This window comes from Taeniopygia guttata, chromosome 2, assembly GCF_048771995.1.
Source record: "Taeniopygia guttata chromosome 2, bTaeGut7.mat, whole genome shotgun sequence".
In the NCBI taxonomy this organism is placed as follows: domain Eukaryota; kingdom Metazoa; phylum Chordata; class Aves; order Passeriformes; family Estrildidae; genus Taeniopygia; species Taeniopygia guttata.
Window position 1 is genome coordinate 35,495,286 of NC_133026.1, and position 21,278 is coordinate 35,516,563.

Sequence of the window (21,278 nt, forward strand, 5' to 3'; positions counted from 1 at the left end):
TGGAATCTTAAACATCTTTATTTAAATAGTCAAAATAAATATTCGATAAGGCACAGATAACCAAAGTACCACAACATTTATTTCTTTTAAGCACGTATGTCAAAGGAACACGAGTGCCACCTCCTGGTTTAGGCATGGAAACACTCTCGGTTGTGCTTACGGCATTCAAACTTCCAACTAGATGTAGGGGATTTTTCCTCTCCTTTTCTTAAAGTAACTAGAATGTTCATCTTCAACATTCACAGAATGCTTTAAGAACAAAAATAACCAAATGCAAGAATCCAATAAAACTTGCTTATCTTTAGTGCCTGGAGCAAAACAGCCACATACACTCCTCACAAGTACTTTTCCCCAAATTTAACTTCACAGATATCAAATCCTATTAAAACACAGGAATGACGATAATTTTAAGTAAATATTCAAGTGCAGTGGCTTGTAATTAAAGAAGCAGTCTTGGAATCAATGTGCAGAATGTTCTCACAACTCTTTTCTACCCTAAAAAATGCCTTTATTAATTAAGTGAAATGTATCCATCTCCTATCCAGGAAGTGACAAAATCTAATAAAGAAGGGTTGAGAAATTTACTACAAATGGCACAAAGAACTGCAGCCCATTTTATATCTACTGCAACAGTCAAATCACAAAGTTGTTGAGAATACAGGGGTAAAATACAACTCACTTTGAGTTCCAGTCCTGTACGTTAGCAGCTGTGCAGGGGTAAAAAAAAAGGTTGACTCCATTTCACACAACACCCTCAAAAGTGTATCACTGTTATGTCAGAGTCATTTGCTAACAACTACCAAAGTTCTTCCAAAGCAATATTAGAAGCAATTTAAGAAATAAATCTGCCCCAATTCAAGTGTTGCCCCCACTGCAGATACACAGACAACTGCACCTTCCCTGTGTATACATGGGTAAAGAATTTACCAACACTGGGTGAATGTTGGCTCTGGGTCTCTGGTTTTCTCCCCATATTCAGTATGGGCTAGAAGTACACGAGCCCACATGCTGAGAGAAGCTGCATTGTGTTAACTCTGTATGGCATTGTGTCCTATAGACTCCTAAATCTTGCCTCCCAACATTACAGCTCTCTGTGCCATTTCACTCTTGCATATACCCACATAAAGCCTATTTTTCTCCACAGGCTAAGGAGCCACTGCTAGACTAAATGTTATAATTTCCCAACTCTGCGGTCTTCTTCTGTGTATTGACTTGCTGTAAATCATAATCATAATCCTCAAATCTTCTGGAATATATGGAGCAGCTTATATTTTTTTTTTAAAGTATGACCCTTTGGAACAAAACGCTTTCATGTGTTTGATGTCCCAAAAAGCTCTCATTCATATTAAGAAGACGGACAATTATTGCACTTGTATCCCACAGCAACATGCACTTCCCGAAGGAGAACCACAACTCTTTCTGCAGTCACCATCCCCATACTTTTTCATCCCAAAGCAGCACAGTCCACGATGCATTCATCAGCACTTGACCAATTCCTTGTTTGGCAAAGGTTCTGCCACGACTTCATCCCGCATGAACTGGTCCTAAAGACAGCAAGCAGGGATTTAGGCAATTTACACTGTTTTTGGATCTCCTCTACCACACCACGACGTACACCCAGGCTGGCAAACAGAGTAATTATAGTATGAATCTGTCTCCCAACACACGTAAGCTGTAACGTGCCTACGAGGTGAGAAAAGCTGCCAGGGCTGCTGGGGTCAGCCACAAGAGCTCTTCACACCACTGAATTCATCCCGTCTGTATCCTACCCCACGCCCACCCAGGTAGAGGCGTCATTTTAAGCCAAAGCACGGCAGGAGGACACCAGACAAACGCGAGATCAGGCAGCAGAGGCATTTTCAAACCAGGCATTTTCAAACGCCGCCCCGCGCTTCCCGCACGGCGGGCCGGGACCGGAGGGACCCGGCTGGAAGCGCGGGGCTCCGGCTGCCCTCCCTCCGCACCCACCTGGTCGTAAATGACGCGCAGGATCAGGGAGCAGCTGGGGCAGGTGGCCACGTCCTCCCCGTTCTCCAGGTCCTCCTGCAAAAGCGCCCGAGAGCGGTCAGGGCCCCGCCCGGCCCACGGGCCGCACCACCCCGATCTCCCCCCCAGCCCTGCCCGGCCGCCCCTCACCCGCGTGATGAGGAACCGGTCCCCGCAGGGACACGGGTAGCTGTAGGTCCCGGTCTCCTCATCGTACTCGAAGTCCTCGATCTCCACCTCGTCGTGGAACACGGCCATACCGCCGGGAGCGGCGGGAGCCGGGCCGGGCGGACGGGAAGAGGCGGCGCCTGCCGGGGCACGAGGGCGGAGCTCCCCGTGGCGGGGTGCGGCGGCGGGTAGGGGTGGTCGGAGCGGGCCGGGGGTCCCGGGGAGGTTCGGGGGAGGGAGTGGGGGGGACAGGAGGGTGAGGGGCGGCGGGCTGAGGGCAGCGCGTTCGAGTCCTGCTGGCCCGCCCTTTCCTGGCAGCGGGAGCCCCGCTCGCCGGTCGGAAGCGGTGGCCGGGCCGCCCTCTGCGCCGTGGCGCCGCCTTCCAGCCCTGGCGGCTTGCCCGGCGATCCCAGGGGCTGCGCGGGAACGGCCGGGCGCTGCTGCGACCTTGTCCTTGTCCCTGCCACTTGCCCTTGGTCCTGCCCTGCCCCTTGGCCGTGTGCTGCCCCTTGCCCTTGGCCCTGCCCCTTGGCCGTGTGCTTCCCTTGCCCCTTGGCCGCCTCAGTGCCGCCGCGCCCCAGCTGGGCACCTCCTTCCTTGCAGCGCTCACCGCGTTACCCTCAGCCCTGGGAAAAGGGGGGAAACTTTGTTTTCTGTGATTACTTTTGCAGGAAGGACTGTTTGTCTAAAGGAGTGTTTCACCGAGAGATAGCTTTTGAAAAAAAACTTCCTGTGCTGCTTGCTTAAGTACCCTTGTTGCCTCCCTCTACACTTTCTTGCATTAACCTACCTAGTAATTTGCACTTAGGCGTGATACGGGCGAACTAAAAGTAGTTCTCCCTTCAGATAGTGACGTGGGATTGTGGAGCAGAAGAGATGCAGACATATATCTCAACAGGTATTAACCCAGGGCCAGTGGATCAGAGGGGATGGAGAATGAATGGCTGGTTGGTTTTAAGTGAGGAGAGGAAGAAGTCATGAAAAGTGCCCATTTCATTCTGTGGAGCAAAGGAGGTTTATAAAATATGTAAAGGATGGGTGTCAAGAGGATGGAGTCAGGCTCTTCTTAGGACAGGCTCTACTAGGACAGGAGGCAGTGGACAGAAACTGATGTACAGGAAGCTCCACCTGAATATGAGGAAGAACTTTTATATTGTGTGAGCGACCAGGCACTGGAACAGATTGCCCAGAGGTACTGGACACTCTCCCTGGAGATATTCCAGAACCATCTGGATGCAGTCTTGTGCCCTGTGCTCTTAAATGGCCCTGCTTGAGCAGGGAGGTTGGACCATATGACCCACTGTGGTCCCTTCCAACCTCTGTGAAAAGAAGAGGGTATTCCTGCACTGGCTTGGGTAAGGTGAGAATAAAGGGAGAACATCCTACCTGACAGGAGCCTGGGAAGGTGAAGCACAGTGCTTTCATGGAGGGCAGGGAATTACCAAAGTGCTGGGTGAGTGAAAAAAATCACAGAGGTGACAGATAGGGGAAAAGCTGTTCATGTTTTGTAAAAGCATGAGTCACGCTTGTGTGTGGTAGAGGAGACCCAGGATTCATTGAAAGACACTTTGGAATTTATTGGTTGCAGAGTAAAAATTGCAAATTATTTTTATTGTGTTTTTCATTATTGGAAAGTGGTGATAGTATAAATGGAGCAAGAGTTATTTCTAATCTAGGGTAGAGACTCAGCCTTCAAGTAGTTGTATCAATAAGGTCTTTCAGCTGTGACTATAAAATTAGGGTGATATTTCTTTTGTTTCCAATATTATATATTGATATTGAACTTCAGGTTGATTGGAAATGTAGATGTCTGTAACCATGATGTGCTATATGAAAGACTCCAGATCATAAAGTGATCTCATGAATTTGAGAAACTGATTTTTGAGCTGGGTTTACAGATAACATGCCAAGGTAGAGGAATGGGACTTCATTAGATGTGTATTTTGTTCTAAAATATTTTGAGATTCTTAATACTTTTGTTATCAATAGCATCTACACATTTGATGTAGATAGTACTAAAGTGTTTTGCTTAAACACTTTAGTACACTTTAACTACTCTGTGGAAAAAGAATTGAAGTAATTTTGCTCACTAGGGATAGAAGACTTTTAAATAATTCCATTTTTTAAAGTTGCAAGCTGCTGTGGAAATAAATGCTGAAAAACTATTAAAAATTATGGACAGTTAAAAGCTGTAGGAAATATTTCTTATGCTTGAAAATGGGCGTTTTCAGTAGTGACTGTAAATGTATTCAATTTCTTAGCAGCTTAATTTATGGAAGCTCTGCCTTCGTACAAGACTACAAATAGGACAGATTACTAAGTGACCAGCCAATGCAGCTGTTAGTGAAATCCTAGAGAGTATTGGCCAACAATAGTTGCCAACAAGCTGGATCAGTGCCATTTGAAGAGATTCAAAATGAAAAACATTTTGAAAATAAATGCCTTAAAAGAATGCACGGAAAGATATTTAAATTAAAGTAAAATATTAATGCTTTAAAGAAGCTCTAGACTGTATCATGGGAATAAATATAATTTGATAGGTGATGATATATGATAGTTATGCTAACATTCTAGGAAAAATAATGGCAGATTTACAAGGAAGGAGAAATATCTCTTGGCTCTCCATGAACCTGTTCCTACATTTTAAGAGTAGTTCTGATGAACCTTGAATGTTCGTGTCAGTTCATCTTTCTCTGTCACAGCTGAATGTGTGGTTTTGAAGCTTCACACTGTGTTTCCACTGCAGTGCATATGAGTGTCCTTCACTTTCTCTTTAGAGATCTATTATGTAGGGTACATGGAAGTGTGAGGGATTAATGTGCTTTTGAACAAACAGGCTTAATTAAAGTTTATAAAATTCTCCATGCAAAACCTTTTCTTTACCACTAGAAAGCCCAGTCAGTGTTTGATCTTTCATACATTAATATTGTTTGAATGGTTAAAATCACAGATATGCTGGCTGGAAGGTACTTCTGAGCATCATCCAGTCAGAATTCTTGCTTGGAGCAGGACAGTTGTTCACACTGGATTAAGCCAGTCCCAGGTACAGACTTCTGTCATGAAATTTCTGCTTTCCAGCCCTGCAGTTTCTCAGTTCCCCTTTGAAGGGGAGCTCTACTAGTCTAACCTAGTATCATTCACAAGTGTGCTGATGATAGAATGGCCCAGAGCAGACCTCAAAGATCATCCAGTTCCAACAGCCATGCCATGAACAGGGACACCTTGTGTCTCATCATCCAAGTTAGTGATAAATATGTTTACCTGTATCCGCCCCAAGGTACTCTTACTGTTCTAGCCAACAAGTGAAGCAAACATGAAGCCATCAAGTCTTCAATTCTGTCTGCCCACACAAGTTTTCAGTCACTCCAACCATCCATCTGGTCTTGGCTTACTAACATGTGTGTGCTTCAGGGGCTGGTGCCAGGAGCCACAGAACACTCAAGGTGTGTTGCATCCTGTCCCCCCAGCTGCGTGACCAGACGATAGCTGTTCAGATTTATCAAATGTAACCTGCCCTTGGTAAATCTGAGTCACACCCTCCTGATTGCTTCCTTAGCTTTCGCCCAGCTAAGGGGACAAGCTCTGAGCATTTTTCCAGATACTGAGATAGTGCTAACTGGATATAAGTACTGCTTCTGCCTCTCTTAAAAATGAGCACATGTAAGTCTTTTCCAAGTCAATTGGAGACTGTGATAAGTGTTTTTCATAGGTAATAGACACTTGCCTGATAAGCATGTCAGCTGTGTCTCTTAGCAACCTTGAGTGTAACCCATCTGGCTCTGTGCATTTGAGTGCATCCAGCTCTCTGAGCAGGTGCTGGCCCTGCTCCTACTTATCCCTCTCCTTCCCAACCACCACTGATACAAGCAGAGGTCTGGGTGCAGGCTTTGCCTGTAAAGACAGGCAAAGGGAATGTTGAGTACTTCAGCCTTTTCCATGCTATCTCTGACAAGGTCTTCCCCTTGTGAGAGACTGAAACATTGATGGTTAATGGCTCAAGCAATTGCCCATTTGGAAAAGCTACAGGGGCTTTGCTGAGGCTGGGTTTGGACCGAAGGAGGAGAGGTTTGGGTGTGTGGTGGGAATCCTCTGATCTGCATAAAAGCAGCCACCACCAGAGGATGGCCACAACAAACTGACCTTGGTTTAGCAACAGGCTGGGTTTGAGCCAGATAAGGGAAAAGCCCAGTGAGAAGCAGGTGCTGCTGAGGTGGGATAATGCTGTTTATCCTGCCAGTATCCTCCCTTACACAGCTGGGCCAGCTGTAAATCTCCCCTCCCAGGGGAGGTATCAGGACGCTTGTGTTCACAGCTGAGCCTGAAGGTGTTCATCCCCTCCTGTGAGGCAGAACTGGCTCAGTTACACTGGCTTGAGAGGCAGCTGTCATGGCTTAGAGGGTGTCATAACCCATCAGAGACCCCAAAGTGCCCCCAGAGTAATTTCTGGGGCCTTCGACCAGATCATTGCACATGATCCCCAGTGTTGGAACAGACAGTGTAAAACTCCCCCAGGGGAGGTGCCTGGATGTTCCCACCTGAATATGAACATCTTGAACCCATTGAAATCTACATTTTGTGGTCTTCCCTCACCCTTGATGGATCAAATGTCCAGCCATCACTTTGACTATGTGAAATTGCAACAATCAGTTCTTGTCACTGGATCCATGGTTGGTGATATCTTTCCTCTCCCCTATCTTCTCTTATCCTTTCTTCCTCTTCCTTTCTTTTCCTTATATATTTTATTAAGTGATTCTTTTATACTTTTATATTGTTTCATTTCTATAGATAATAGCTAGAATGGCTCTGTACCTCCTTTTCATTGCAACCAAATGTTCTAAAACACACCTGCAATATATATGTGTGTATATATATGTATATCTATATAAAAAACAAACACTGGTCATTCAGTGTCATTTCACTCTAATCTGCCCCAAGGAATCTATGCACAAGCACCTCAGTTATCCTCACCTTTAGGAGTGTGAATAACATCCCTTCATTGGAAGGATGCACATTTTCACTTCTTTATGAAACTCTCATGCTTTCAAAATTCCTTCTCATTATACTTTATGTCATTTGCTAGTTTTAGCTCCAGCTGGGCTTTGGCTTCTCTGATTTAAGGGGGAAAAAAGCTGAAAACAAGCCATGCCAAACACCGAATGCTTCATTTAACATACGATTATTTTTTGATATTAAAAATATTTACGATTTTTTTTTCAGGAGCCAGTGATTCTGAAGACTGACTGGTCATCATGGTTCATGCTACTGTTTATGTGGGTTTCACTGTTCCTCAGTTACTGAGAGGTGCTCAGAGCAGAATTTTCCCCTCTCATTCTCCATTGGGGGTGTTGAGACACTCTGCTTTTTGTTACTGCACAGGAAATGGGTAGGTTGTCCACTAACTTGATTTTTTTTAAGAGAATACCATGGTAACACTGTCAAAATCAAACTGACAAATTACTACAGACCTATAAATGCTTAATCTAACTTCTAATTATATATTTGTATTTAATTCTTATTTAGATTTATGTCATCTGTAGTCTGGATTACACTGGTAAATTGTTATGTTAATAGAAATTCATATCAGTAAGGGACAGTAGCACAGCTGTCAAAATGACAATTATCTTTGTTTGCTTTTTCTTGCAGCACAATAAAATCAAAAAGGAAAATGGATCATTTAGAGAGGACAGCAAATAATTTTCGACAGGAGGTTAGTGTTCTGTTCTCTAGGATGCAAGTAATTTTATTTTTTTTTTGCTGCGGAGATAATTATATTGGATAATAGCATTCGATTCTTAGGCTCCATTTTGCCTTCTGCTGGAGTCTGGTTTTCTTCTTTTTCTCCTCATTTTTATATTTGCTACTGATATAAAATTAGCATATTTAGTGCTCAGTGGGTGGAATGTAATGAATTTTAAAGTTTTTCAGTGATATGGTGCTGTTTACTTTATGTTGGACAAGAAACTTAGTAGATTTCTGGGCAAATAAGGATTATAATAAGTAACGAAAACACATAGATACCCCTTATCTCTAAACAGGCTTCTCCAATTTTTATGGATTTCTACAATTCTGGTTCAGATTTGAGATTTAAAAATATGGAAAGTGTCCTTTTATAACATAGGAATAAGGCAAAAAGTGTAGATATTTTGAAGAGAGAGGTGATGGCTGTAAAAAAGATCTTCAGTTTTACCTATTCTAATTCACAAATACAAGGAAGGTATAGCATTGTTCTCCATCAAATCCAGAAGTGCTTATTCTGGATCTCAAGTTTTGAGCAGCAAGCATTCTTTTTCATAATGCTCAGAGGGGAACATACTCCTGTATTTCATACAGATGTTTCCTTTTTGTAATAAGCTGAAGTAGATGCACACAGATGCAAACACACCACACATCTGTCAGTGTATGCACATGAAGTCCTTCTCTGCTGTTTTTCCCTAACTATAGTAGAGAATAAATGACATTCTTCCGAAGAGGAAGCTGGGTGCAGGGGATATGTAGGTATCCCCCGAGAGAGAAGTTTCAGCCCTGTCTGATATGGGCTGTAGATGGATGAGACAAATGCAGCCTGGTTCTGCCTGTCCCCAGAGCTGTGAGCCAGCTGTGGGAACCACGGAGCTGTGCCTCAGCTATTCACACCAATGCCAGCTCTCCCCTGAGTACAGATCAGTGTTGCTTGTGGACATCCAGCTGCTCTGATGGATCCTGTTTACCCAAAAAAATAGATGTAGAGACAGACACAGATTGATGCATGTTCTCCTTTGCTTCTGACATAAAAAAAATAATGGCACTTCTGAGTGTTGCAACCATGGGGTTTTTTTATATTTATTGTTTTACTTGCTTCCTTTCTCTGCTCAGTGTCAGTACCTGAAAAATACATGGAAAATGGATCCTTATGAGGTGTTGGAAGCTCAGGGTTGGTGCAGGGAACTGTAAGGCACAAGGAAGAGAAGGAAGCTGTATGAGATAGGTGAAAGAGCAGGGCTCAGTTCTTGCTACTGCACATTCTCTGCATATCAGAGGATTATGTTGTTTCTTTTTTTAATGCTTGATTTATTCTTTGTTGCTTTGTTTCCGACCGCTTTAAAATCAGTTTATCTTACATCCTCTGCTTGGTTTTAAATTCCGTATAATCAGCAGTTGGCTTCCCTCAGCCAATATTGCCTTATTTGGCCATTTCAGTCCCATAAAAGATGAAAGAATCATAAATCTGTGTTGCATTAGTGTGAATGCTACAGAACATTGCCTGTTGAAGAGTGATAATGTGAAGGACCAGGGCAAGGAAAAGTGACTAATGATTTCTTGAAATACAGCTGCAAAAACCAGGATTCTGTGCCCTCCTCTCACTGCAGCCTTCCTCTGACCAGTTAGGATACCCTTGTGATGGTCCAAAATACTGGATGAATGTCTTTGATCACCCTGACTCAAATTTAAGTTTTGAAAGAACTTTATAGCAATTAATTTCCAGTACTCTTGCAGCTCTCTCAGCCAAAAAACAAATAAAGGAGTGTACTGAAGAGTAAAGAAGGGACTGAAGAAGATACAAATTTAATGTCCTTTTCCTGCACTTATCCATCAGAACAACCATTGAAGTCATGTATCTGACATTTCTCTTGTTAACTTTGACTGACTGCATTCCTCATGTAATACTGTCTGCTAAAGTGGAACAGGAATCCATGCTACTTCATTTTAAATTAGCAAATGTCCTGCTGTTTAATGGGACAGGGGACGTGTTCAGATGTTGCTTTAAGAATAAATTAATTTCCTGACATATGTTTTAAATTATAGCATAGTTGCTTAAAGTTACAATTTTTTGGATCTGTTTGATCTTAGACAAATGAGAAATGGTAGAGTTGTGGTGGTATTTTGAGTATTTCCTTGTGTGGTGACATCAGCATTTTCAACAGTAAAATCTGTGTATTGCTCTGTGTAGAAAATACTTAGGGTATTGCTTTCTTTATAAAGGAGAAAAGGTTAATCATTATAGCCCAAAATACCCTGAAAAAGAATGTAGGGAAGGGATGAGAATCCATGTTGCAATGATGTGCATCAAAGAATTTACGTGGGGTGCTCATCCCCAATGGGTCTTTTTGCAAAGTCTACTTTCATTTTTCATCTTTTTTTTTTTTTTTTAACTCCTTAAAAGTAGAATTAACTATGGCTCTGACACCTCCTCCCATGTGTCTGCCAAACTCTGTTAACCAGCCATGAAACCTTGTGTCTTGGTTTCCCTGTGATCATATGGGGGTCTAGGGGGTAAAGGCAGTAACACAAGGTTTGTTGGTTTTCTTTCTTTGATGCAGTAACATTATTGCATAATCTTTCGGTAATGCATTTACTTAAATCAATCTAGATCCAGAATTGTCCCTGGAACTTCATCTGCAACTGATTTTTTAACAAGTATCCTTTATCTTCATATCAGAGATCTTTTTACTTTGTTGCTGGAGGATGCAGGAGTATGTATCTTGTATAGATGTCTGAAGAATCAGAAAAGTGATAACTAGCAATCACCTCTCCTTATAGCTATGTTCTCTTCAGCTGAAATAAAGTAAGTTTGTATATCATCTTAGAAAAAGTGATAGACATGGCAGACTGCAAGTGCAAACACTGTTCTCCATTCAATGAATATTTAAGTGAATCATAGAATCAAGGTTTGGGCTTGAAGGGACCTTAAAGATCATGCAGTTCCAACCTCCTGCCATGGGCAGGGACACCTTTCACTAAACCAGGTTGCTTAGGGCCTCATCCAACCTAGCCTTGAATAGATAGAATCCATTTTTGTTTCATCACCTCAGTGAAAAATATTGGTGCTGTAGGTAATGAAACGCCATAGGTAACATCGGAAGTGATGGATGTCTCATGCACAGCTTCTTGAGTGCTTTTGTTGCAAATTATATCTACATATCACAATGGCTTCTTTTCCTTTTGCTAGGTAATTACACAAGCAAAAGTGTGTGGAATCACCAATGAATCAGAGACAGTCAAAAGGCTTCGTTTGGCAATTGCAAATAAGGATTTTACTTTCAAAGCAGGACAGTGGTAAGATCTTCTGGTATGTTTGAGGAGGATACTACTAGGAGAAGTCCATCATAACAAAGTTCTGAAAGGTCTCTGATCCTCGGGCCTTGGAAAAAGTTGTTAATTTATATAATACAATGGTTTCTTATTGGATGCTCTGTTAAGAACTCAAAGGTATTTGGCATAATTTTTAAATAGTCATTAAAAACTGCTAATATTACTATTAAAAGGGCAGAAGTGGATATTCTTTAAATGCTCAGTGTTTTGGTGTTTTCCTGTGGTTTATTATATTACATTGTTTCTTTAGGAGTACTTTGAAATTCACTGCACTTTAGTCTGCACGCTGTCTTTATTTACTGTTACTTTTACAGTGGAGCTGAGACTGATTATTTGCAAGTTACTTAGTTTTGGTTTATTTCTTCCCCTTGAAGTTTCCATTTTGAAAATTAAGCCTGTTACGTCAGATTAATACATTAATATAAATAGACAAAATTGAAAATAAAAACTTTGAATAATTAAGCCTTTGAAACAATTAGCCATTAGTTTAAACAATTTTTACAGGGTTTTTGTTCCCAAGGAAGTAGTGGATTTTCATGTTTGTCATCCTTCCTTGTTAAAAATACTCTCACTCAGTAACTTTTTTTTTCCTCTTAGAAATTAATTTAAAACTAGGATTAGTTGCTTTTGGCAATGGACAATAAATAGTTTTTAAACTTTTTATTGGCTTTGGCCATCTGAAAGTGGTTTTGCTGAAATCAAAGTAGAGCTGCTAGGGTACTAACAGCATATGTTACTCATGGAGTGTTAATATGCTGGTTTTTAAATTTAGAACCAGAACACAAGATGCTGATTAGCAATAATTTGTTTCTGAAGTAATTTGCTGCAGTTCTTGCACATGTGCAATGACTCATAATAAATTTTTGCTTGCCAGAACTTGCAACGTACATTTTCCCTCCAAAAACATTTTTGAAATCATCATGCTGGAAACTCAAAGCTTTAATTATAATTAGTCTTCTTCATTTTCTTCTTCCTTGAAAGTGTTCTAATGCTATTGTAAGGTACACACCAAGTTCTCTGTACTTGTATCTATAAACTGGAGTTGCATTCTTTTGATGAGCAGTACAAAACAACACATTTTCCTGAGCAGAAAAGGCTAACTTGTTAGGATTTGCTGTAGTAAGATGTTACAGTCAAAGATTGTCACTAAAGTGTTTACATTTCCTGAAAGTGTTCTAATTATTAAGTTTTTCAGAAGCAAAACTGAATTTGTTTTTCAAGCACTTTGGCAGTTACTGGTCTTTATCTGACTTCAAATAATAATGAAGAGATTTGTTGCTGTTGCACCTTTTGATTTACTAAAACGTGCATTGAGGTATATGCATGTTGCAAATACTTTGAAGAAGTATCTTTATGATTTTGGTGTTTCTGATCTCTCACTCCAGCAACGGATAATTATTACTCCTTTCTTAAATATATGGTTTAGGTGGGTTTTAAAAGGAGGGAAGTAAAAAACCACCCTGAGATCTCTAGTTTACATCTTTTTGTGCCTCTCCTTGTTGTGGGTTTTCTTCATTTTTTTCCCTTCTGCTGCTCTTTTCCCTTAGGCTGTCACAGGTAGCATTTGTTCAGGAGCCCTCTCACCCTTCTTAACATGGCTGAGACGAGCCATCAGAGCTAGTCCATTATAGGATAGTAAACTGTGCCTTGAAATCTCTCATAGTCATGTATGTGGGAAAAAATACATCTACATCAGTATTTGGGAAAGGTAAAAATCATGTTTGATGTAGGTTTTGCAATCATGTTTGTGTGTTTCCCCACCAGGCAGGGATAAGGTTTCCCAAACATGCCAAGGAGACATTTTGACTTGAATGTAAATTGTGACTTGACAGCATAAATTCGCATATTTTTCATTCATTTCAGTAAGTTCATCTTAAGTAGGAAGATTATTTTCCACCAGAGGGAGGTAAAGACCTTCAGTAGCATCGTGATATGTTCTTTGGCAAAAGTCGTCCTTTCTGAGCTCCCAGAGCCTGACTGTCAGTAAAGCTGGGCCCCACAGGCAGTGGGGCTGCACAAGCTGAGGACACTGAAATAACCTAAGTTTTTTTGGTTGTAGACCATTCTTTTGCAGTCATGTATCTTTACACACCATGAAGATGTTATTAGCATAAAGTTAAAAATTTTATCACACTGTATGCATTATTTGAGAGAAAGAGATTTTTTTTTCTTCAAAGGCTGAATTTTGTGTGGAGTAAGCAGACAATATTTTTTTTTTCTTCAAAAAGCGATGAACTACTCAAAATGCTTCTCTCTTTCCTCAAGCATTTGTGGTGTCTGTGAAGAATACAGCCTTGCTGTGTAAAAGAAAATATCTGCGCATTAGCAGCCAGTCTGTATTTCTTGTTGCATCATCACTTAACTAATACTGAGCCAGCCTAACCCAGGCTTGAACAGAAATGGTTCTGTCTAGTGCCTGGCATTGTTTATCAGTGTGGTTGTTTCCTAAGGGGACCAACACAACTAATTATAGACATTTGATTTATTTTGAAATACAGTGCTTTTGTTATGTGCTGTATAAAGCAGAAGCATTTAAATATTTAGGGAACACAGAGGAGTTCAGGTAATAGATCACAAACCAACTTGTAATATTTTTTTGATAACTATTTGGAAGCCTCATCAAGGCTTATCAAAGCCTTACTTTTATGAGACTGAATTATAGTTCATGTGTAGTAATGGCTTGCCTTTCATACTCTCTAATGCCTGGTACTGCAGCAGCTTAGCCCCGTGTTACCTTCTTATTTGTACAAACTCATGCATGGCTTACTTTTAAGCTGAAAGGAAAAAACAAAATAGGAATTTATTCCAGCTCAATTTCCTATAACCTAAGAAGTGATATCTGCCACCAGAGGGAGCTGCGGTTCTGCTGCCAGCTGTGGACTTCTTACATGGGAAAGGTTTTACATACTGTTGGTTTTATTTCAGATATTTCATCTACCCAAGAAAAGGAAGTGTTTAATATAAAGTAATTTTCCTAAAACTAGAATGCCAATCTTATGTTTGAAAATTGAAGAGCCCATCAAAGGGACAAAGAGAGTGGGAATTAATCTACTCTTATCAGACCATAATTATGTTTTTGTTCTAATATGCAAATAATTTATTTAAAACAATTAGAAATCTAGTCTGTTGTGAAATGTGACATCTAATGTTAAAATCAGAATGGTTTGAAAAACTTCTAGTTTAGCAAACATGATGACATGGTTCTAGAAGAAAATAATTCTAAGGTAATGGTGTTACTCAGGGTTAACTCCCTTTTTGGAAAAGTTATGTTATAGAAAAGAAGATGTTGTAAAGGAAAGATAATTGAAACAGAGGCAGCCACATTATTTTGGCTATTGTTGTCCATATTTGGGGTTGCTGGCTTCTTTTTTAAACTTTCGTGTCTGATCTGTTTGTAGGGTCGATTTCTTTATTCCTGGAGTATCTGTAGTTGGAGGATTCTCAATATGTTCAAGCCCTGGCCTGTTAGAACGAGAAGGAATACTAGAGCTGGCAGTAAAGCACACTGCTCATCCTCCTGCTCACTGGGTTCACACTGAGGTAAATTAAATTAACTGTGAGATTTGGCTTGCTCTCTTTTTTTTGATGTAAAGGAGATGGTGTGTGTTTTCAGACCACTTTGTACTATTAACTGCAAAATTCACATTGCCTTCCTCAAGCATTTTGGATACAACATAAATCTTAAAACCTTTTGTTCAGCAAGGGACTGAAATTGGATATTTATATGGAAATATGGTAATTGTGATCATTTGACACCACTTGTGCTTACAGAGTACTTAAAGTGATACTGTAGTTAGTGTATATAAGGAATTTGGAATTAATGAATTTTTGAAAAACCTCTGTTCTAACTTACATCCCTGAGAACAGGCAGTGTTACACATTACAGAGTTACCTCTGATAACCTTCCATGATTCCTGACTATTTCTGTAAATATAAAATGCTGGGAATCATTGACAAATCACAGATATAGATTATTGAAGGGGAGCCAAGAAAGATACTTAGATCAGTTCTTCTGACATGATATAACATTTCAGAATATCTCTAGTATTCTTTTAAATACACAAATTTTAGTAATAACAACATAACACAAGGCTTGGGTTTTTGCTGTATGAAAAGTAAAGTACGAGACTTGGCCTCATGGAGTTTTTTTCATCATTTACCCCATTTAGTTAGTCAAATGAGTCACGTTTCATCAGTGATCTATCTGTCCTATCAACTTTTGTTCTTTTCACAGTCTCTGGAAACTATTTAAGAATTTTTGATGTTGTAAATCAGTTTTTGTTGCTGAGTTTTCTAGTGGAATTTACAGGACAAATCTTTAGTTAAGGGGTAACCTACATCAAACCTGATGCTGTGGAGAAACCTCCAGGGTATACTCTTCTAGCTAAACAGAAGTGCATGCTTTTCTTTGGGAAACAAGCAGAAAAAACAGCAACCTAGAATTCAGAAATGTTGTATATATGGTGACAAAAGTGGTGCTTAATTGTTTAAAAGCTGCTTTGAAAGGAAGTTGGTATCTCAGGTTAAAAATGTTATGGGAATATTAGCGCTGATTTACTTGCTGTACTTGTGTTTTTTAGAGGTATTTATTTCTTAATATTACTGTATATAAAATAGTCGATTTTAGCACCATGTACTTTATATAACTTGAGGAAGACGTAGCCTTTTCTTTTAAAAATATCCATGTAATGTATTGATTGCTTCACTTCTCTGCCTGAGCTATGTCTATAAACAAGGCTAAAGGACAACACTTTCTTATGGCATTACTCCAGAATTTTACTACTTTTTCCTGTATCCTGACTTACTGTTATTGTCATGGCCAAAGCATGGAAATACCTGGAAGACTGCTGGTTAAGAGAGATTCTTCCCAAATCCCATGTCTGATCTTGAGGAACTATGGCTGGTTAAGGGGGCAGATGTGAGATTGTTTCTCCCTAAAATTGCTTATTTCCTTAAAGGGTAGCATATTCTATGTCCTCCTTAGGCCACATGGATCTGGAACAGATGTGGATTTGTGGTTCTCTAGACCAGAGTAAAACATGAGAAAGCCTGGCAGTGTATATCACAAGGGAGAGAGAAATCCGTTTCAGATATTGGATGTTCATTTGCCCTACAGTATACTTGAGAGACAATAGTTATGCAATAATTAAGAAAAGCAGGAAAGTTGTTGGGTGTTTTTAATGGCCATGCTTACCATCTTAGGAACCTGTGTCAAATGATCCTATGCAGTACCTGCATCCAAGGGCATCCTTCTTGCTCCTGGTGGAATTGTTACATGCTTAGACCTGAGCTCTCTGTGCAGCCTTCGTTAATGGAACTCCCTTTGTTTCAGTTTACTGTTTCCTGCTATTAAAATAATTATTTGGAGGAAGTGTTTTCATTCTCTACGCTATTTTTCAGCAGTTCCTATAGCTTCTTTTTCTCTCCTCCATTCCCACCTTCCTTGGTTTCCCTATCCTCTTCATTTTATCTTTTAAAACCTGTATATGGCCTAAGTGCTCTTATTTGTTCTGTCAGCATGCAGTGATGTGGAAGAACTCACCTGACCTCTCTGTGCTGCAGCTGCACCCTTCAGACAGGATGCAGTGCTGGTTTACCATGGAGATACTGACCCAAGTTGATTTTTTTTGCTGTAGCTTTTGTTTTCCATGTATCAAAAAAAAAAACATGCTTGGACACATTTATTTAGAAAATAATTTCTTACATAAAAGTGAAAGTAAATTTTCCCCTGATTTTTCTTCTTCTGAGTCTCTGAAGCTGCAACTGCAGAAGTGATTCTGCAAGAAATACTCATGTGGATAATTGCTTCACTTCTGAGTGGTTTTCAATTTTAAGGAATGAGGATGGAAAAACTTTATGTGTATACAACTTATTCTGACCTTCACTGACCTCATAGGAAGGCCTTTTTTGGCATGAAGCTGGTTTTGGGTCGAAGTGTGATTTCACATGATGAGCTCAGGTTTTCACAACCACATATTGTTGGAAAACTCTGTGTGAATTGTTCCTCTTTCAGCTCTTACGGGGATAGGAAGGGGGAGTCACCATCCTGCCTTACCGTAAGACTGAAACTTTTGAAAGTAGAACTAGATCCCTAGAGACACTGGGTTACTTCAGATAGCTGGAAAGTGCGTGTATATTTTAAAGTCCTTGTGTTTTTCCTCCACTGGTCAATTAAAATAAAAATCACAGCCCAGCAAACCTTGTGACTGGGATGCAAAAAAATAAGATTTCAACTTTTGCATTTAGTTCTGAAATTAAATATCTTCTTTTCCATCCTAGTGTACTCTTGACTCAGAAGTGGCTCTTCGAGTGGGAGGTGATTTCTTCTTTGATCCTCAGCCTGGTGACTCCCCAGTAAACCTAGTGCTGATAGCAGGGGGTGTTGGAATTAACCCATTGTTTTCTATACTGCTGCATATAGCAGATCTTCATGGATACCAAGAGGGTAAAGGAAATAGACATGAACTGGGAACAGTGAAGTTGTACTACAGTGCAAAAAATACAAGTGAACTCTTATTTAAGGTAAATCAAAACTTTTTTTAAAAAACAGATCTCAGCTATTCAGCTGCTTGTGTGTATGTCAATGTTACCAAATTCCAGAGAGTCCTTTTGTGTAAGACACTGTACAGAGACAAAAGTTACTTCCTGCCTCAAATCCCATGTGTGTTTTGTTAACTACTAAGGCCATTGTACAAATTAAGGCTGTTATTGGACACATCTGCTCCCACTGATTTTGATAAGTCAATTGCCCCTAAATTTTATTATATCCCTGCATTTTACTATGATCTTGTAAGAGCATCATAGTATACTAAAGATTATATATATATATATGTATATACACACTAATAGTCTGCACAGTGCTATAATACTGTAGCCACATAGTCTAAGTAGAGATTGTATTGAATGTAAAGACTAGAAAAGAGTAATTATATCCAAAGGAATACTTTCTAAACTAACTGCAGAACTTTATTGATAGTGCATTAGTTACTAATAAGTACTAGTGTATGAATGAAGGATTTATAGCTGCTTTTACAACTGCTTGTCCAGCACTTCATCAGCATTTACTCAGCAGTTAAAGATCAGTTGTCACACTCAGCCATTAAGAGTTATGGACAATATCTTAGGGTCAAATTAGCATAGCTTCTGTAAAGAAGCATCCAAAATGATTTATGGGTTTTTTAAGTATTGAAAGCTTTTGACTGTAAGATAAAGATGAAGAGCTGTCATGGTTCCAGAAACTGTGTATAGGATCCATCACTAATTTTATTTCTGTACTTCTACCATATTTCCAGATATGCAGATAATTACTTTCTTTGAAAAGTCATTTGTTTATTGCTAGAAGCAGAATAATCTGCTCTTCCTTTTGGCCACCTACTCATCTTGCAGTCTGTTGTAAGCATGCACAGGTTTTTCCAGTGCCAGTACTGACATTCCCAGCATTCACTTAAGCAGTTTTATGACAGCAGAACTTTTGCACTAAAGCTCTGGGTCAGAAGAGGACACGGTGTCATGCACAGTGCTTAAAATATATCCCTCCTTCATTCTTCACATGTCCCTCAGACCCAGAACATGACTGTCAAAATTCTTCACTTTTGTGCAGAGGATTGAGGAAATGGAATCTCTAGCAGCCTTTATGCTGTTGTGACACATATCTGTACAATCTGTACAGGATGTGTACAATCTCCACTAAGACCTGCTGGGTTATCACTGATGGAGGATGTGGTCCCTGAAGGAGCAGCTGTGTATGGGCTAACAAGGGCAAAGGGAGATGCCATGGTGGGATCTGATCCTCACTGTGGACGTGAGGCTGAGGCACTGGAAATACCCTTAGTGTAAATTATACAAGCAACAGCATTGGGGTACAAAGACAGCATGTTAATAGGAGAGGTGCTGGTGGAACACTGTACTGCAGTGGCAATATGTGCTGCTCTTCACTCCATGTTTTTTTAGGGATTCAGGAACAGATTTTCTACAAAGCAAAAATCTCTGGGTTTTTTTTTTTTTTTTGTTAAGCAACCCAGGGCAGACTCTAGTGTAGTAACTAGCTAACAAGCAAACACTCATTAACAAAATGAGCAAATATATCTAGAAATTACTTTTACTTCATAATACTTTAAAGACTTTCCAGTGTCTATTCCAGCAGTGAAAATCCTGTATAATGCAGAATCAAGACAGTAGCTAGATCTTAATTTCAGAACTAACTACAGCATCTAACACTTTTTTTTTTTTTTTTTTTTTTTTTTTTTTTTACTGATTTGAACTGAAGCTGCTGGGGATTTGGTGGTAACTTACCACAGCTGTGACTTAGGGAACTGAAAATGAACTTATACTTTCTGCTCTAGAAAAATAAAATTAGCATTATGTGGTAGTTGGTTTTACTTAAGAACACGAGACCGTAAAGGGTCTAGTGACCTTATCAGATAACCCAGACAGGACTCAGAAAGTTCCTAACTAATGGTAAATACATACTGGGGTTTTTTTAAGTGGAAAACCCCTATGGAAGTGGAAGTAGAAAATACTGAGAATTTGTAAGGGGAAGAAATTTGGAAAAGACCTAACTGGATCTTAGGTCCAAATATTACAGATTGTAATCTGTGCCAGAAAAGGAGAAAAGCACTAACATAGCTGGCAGGGTATTTGCATTCCAAGTGTGGGAATTCTGTGTACGTGTGCAGGTCAGGCCTGTGGAATCACATCCATCAGGTTCTCAGTGCTGAAATGCAAAGTCTTGGTTCTCAGTAATAATCACTGGCATTCTGAGACTGTGTGCATACATCTGCTTTGATTTAGTGGCCTGTGGTGTAAGGAAGTGTGTTTAACATTACAGAAAAATATTCTTGGTTTGATGAAGGCGTTTCCTGGAAAAATCACATGTTGTTTCCACGTCACCCAGCAGCGCTCACAGATCTGTGAAGAACTGCAGCCACACATTACAGGTAAGTGTCATGGCATTATAGAGAGATCCTATCTGAAGCCCCAGTTTGATTGCATCCTACAAGATGAAGCTGTGCATAATAAGGCAGACTTTTATATTTAAAGCTTCAAAATGAGATGTGAGTTAAACAGTTTCTCTGTACTTATTCTGCTTTGCAGAAAAGTTTTCTCTCTCCTCTGTTAATCCTAAACTTTACATGGTTATTTCCCACTGCAGACTTTATTCCAGAAACTATCAAGCAAATGCTGTTCACTTTCCTTAAGATGGGATTGATGAAGGATGAGCTTACTGCTTATAAGAGATACTTCAGCATGTTTCCATGTCTGCTGTATTTGTGTCAGAGATACCTATTTTTTTCATGTGAATTTGGGATTTTACTTGTCTGTAAGCCATGTTTCTCTTCAGTAACTAATACCCTTTGCATTCCTAGAACAAGCACTGATCTAAATCTCCAGAAAAATAAATGGTTTTGGAAGCCTTAAATCTCAATACCTATTATCCTGAAACAGGCCAGAGAAATGAGTACCTGAAATACCTCTAACCAGATGCTATTTTTGAAGTGACTTTGTGATTAATATTTCTGTTCTCATCTCCTACTTTTTTTTCTTTGTCAGAGGGAAGAATATCTGAAAAGGATCTAGAGAAACACATATCTAACGATACTTCATGGTACATCTGTGGTCCCCCTCCAATGATAGAATCTATATCCAAACTACTCACTAACATTGGTGTTCCTAGAAACCGTATTTTCTTCGAGAAATGGTGGTAGTGACACCTGCTGAAGAGAAAATGATAATATTTTTTCCAGTGCATTTTGATAAGCTAAAATGTACAGAGATGGACTATGAATTATTTTGAAGATTTTAATGAAGATGTCCTCAGTGATGAAAGTGGTCCTTTAATTTAACTGTAATACGCCTGTAACACAGTGCTGCTGCTTAGGGGGAAAGAAATGTGATTTTATATTAAAGACATTAACTGTTTTGGTTTTTTGATGGTTTGCCTTTTCTTAGGGGTAGCAGCATATTTTCACTTTATACACTTGCTTTGTTAGTCAGCTTTTAAAATACCTTTTTGATGGCTGATTCAGCACTTGTAGAGAATTAGTTGTGCAACAATG

The 21,278-nt window shown here is 39.8% G+C and overlaps 2 protein-coding genes across 6 annotated transcripts; one reads left to right on the plus strand and one right to left on the minus strand.

Moving 5' to 3' along the window:
* On the minus strand, positions 1-2,272 carry DPH3 (diphthamide biosynthesis 3). The gene is made up of 3 exons (XM_002196520.7): positions 2,137-2,272; positions 1,969-2,043; positions 1-1,544 (listed from the first exon to the last, which is right to left on the minus strand). The coding sequence occupies exons 1-3, from the start codon at positions 2,242-2,244 to the stop codon at positions 1,479-1,481; spliced, it is 249 nt and encodes an 82-aa protein (XP_002196556.2). The 5' UTR covers positions 2,245-2,272; the 3' UTR covers positions 1-1,478.
* On the plus strand, positions 2,198-21,141 carry OXNAD1 (oxidoreductase NAD binding domain containing 1). 5 transcript variants are annotated; one of them, XM_030264938.4, is made up of 9 exons: positions 2,210-2,342; positions 7,372-7,537; positions 7,798-7,861; positions 11,081-11,187; positions 14,622-14,763; positions 17,503-17,539; positions 17,645-17,745; positions 20,051-20,159; positions 20,773-21,141. In XM_030264938.4, the coding sequence occupies exons 2-9, from the start codon at positions 7,404-7,406 to the stop codon at positions 20,925-20,927; spliced, it is 849 nt and encodes a 282-aa protein (XP_030120798.2). In that variant the 5' UTR covers positions 2,210-2,342; positions 7,372-7,403; the 3' UTR covers positions 20,928-21,141. The 5 variants fall into 5 exon arrangements, with proteins under 5 accessions (XP_030120797.2, XP_030120798.2, XP_030120799.2 ...); XM_030264939.4 differs by having other exon boundaries at positions 17,648-17,745; XM_030264937.4 differs by having other exon boundaries at positions 2,198-2,330; positions 17,503-17,745.
* Positions 21,142-21,278: the final 137 nt, after the last annotated feature.

Coding starts and splice junctions, on each gene's coding strand:
- DPH3 (XM_002196520.7), bottom strand. CDS start 2,244: ATGGCCGTGTTCCACGACGAGGTGGAGATCGAGGACTTCGAGTACGAT. Junction 2,044..2,136: donor ACCGGTTCCTCATCACGCGG/GTGAGGGGCGGC, acceptor GCGCTTTTGCAG/GAGGACCTGGAGAACGGGGA. Junction 1,545..1,968: donor TGCGCGTCATTTACGACCAG/GTGGGTGCGGAG, acceptor TGCTGTCTTTAG/GACCAGTTCATGCGGGATGA.
- OXNAD1 (XM_030264937.4), top strand. CDS start 7,404: ATGGTTCATGCTACTGTTTATGTGGGTTTCACTGTTCCTCAGTTACTG. Junction 7,538..7,797: donor TGTTACTGCACAGGAAATGG/GTAGGTTGTCCA, acceptor TTTTTCTTGCAG/CACAATAAAATCAAAAAGGA. Junction 14,764..17,502: donor CTCACTGGGTTCACACTGAG/GTAAATTAAATT, acceptor TTTCCATCCTAG/TGTACTCTTGACTCAGAAGT.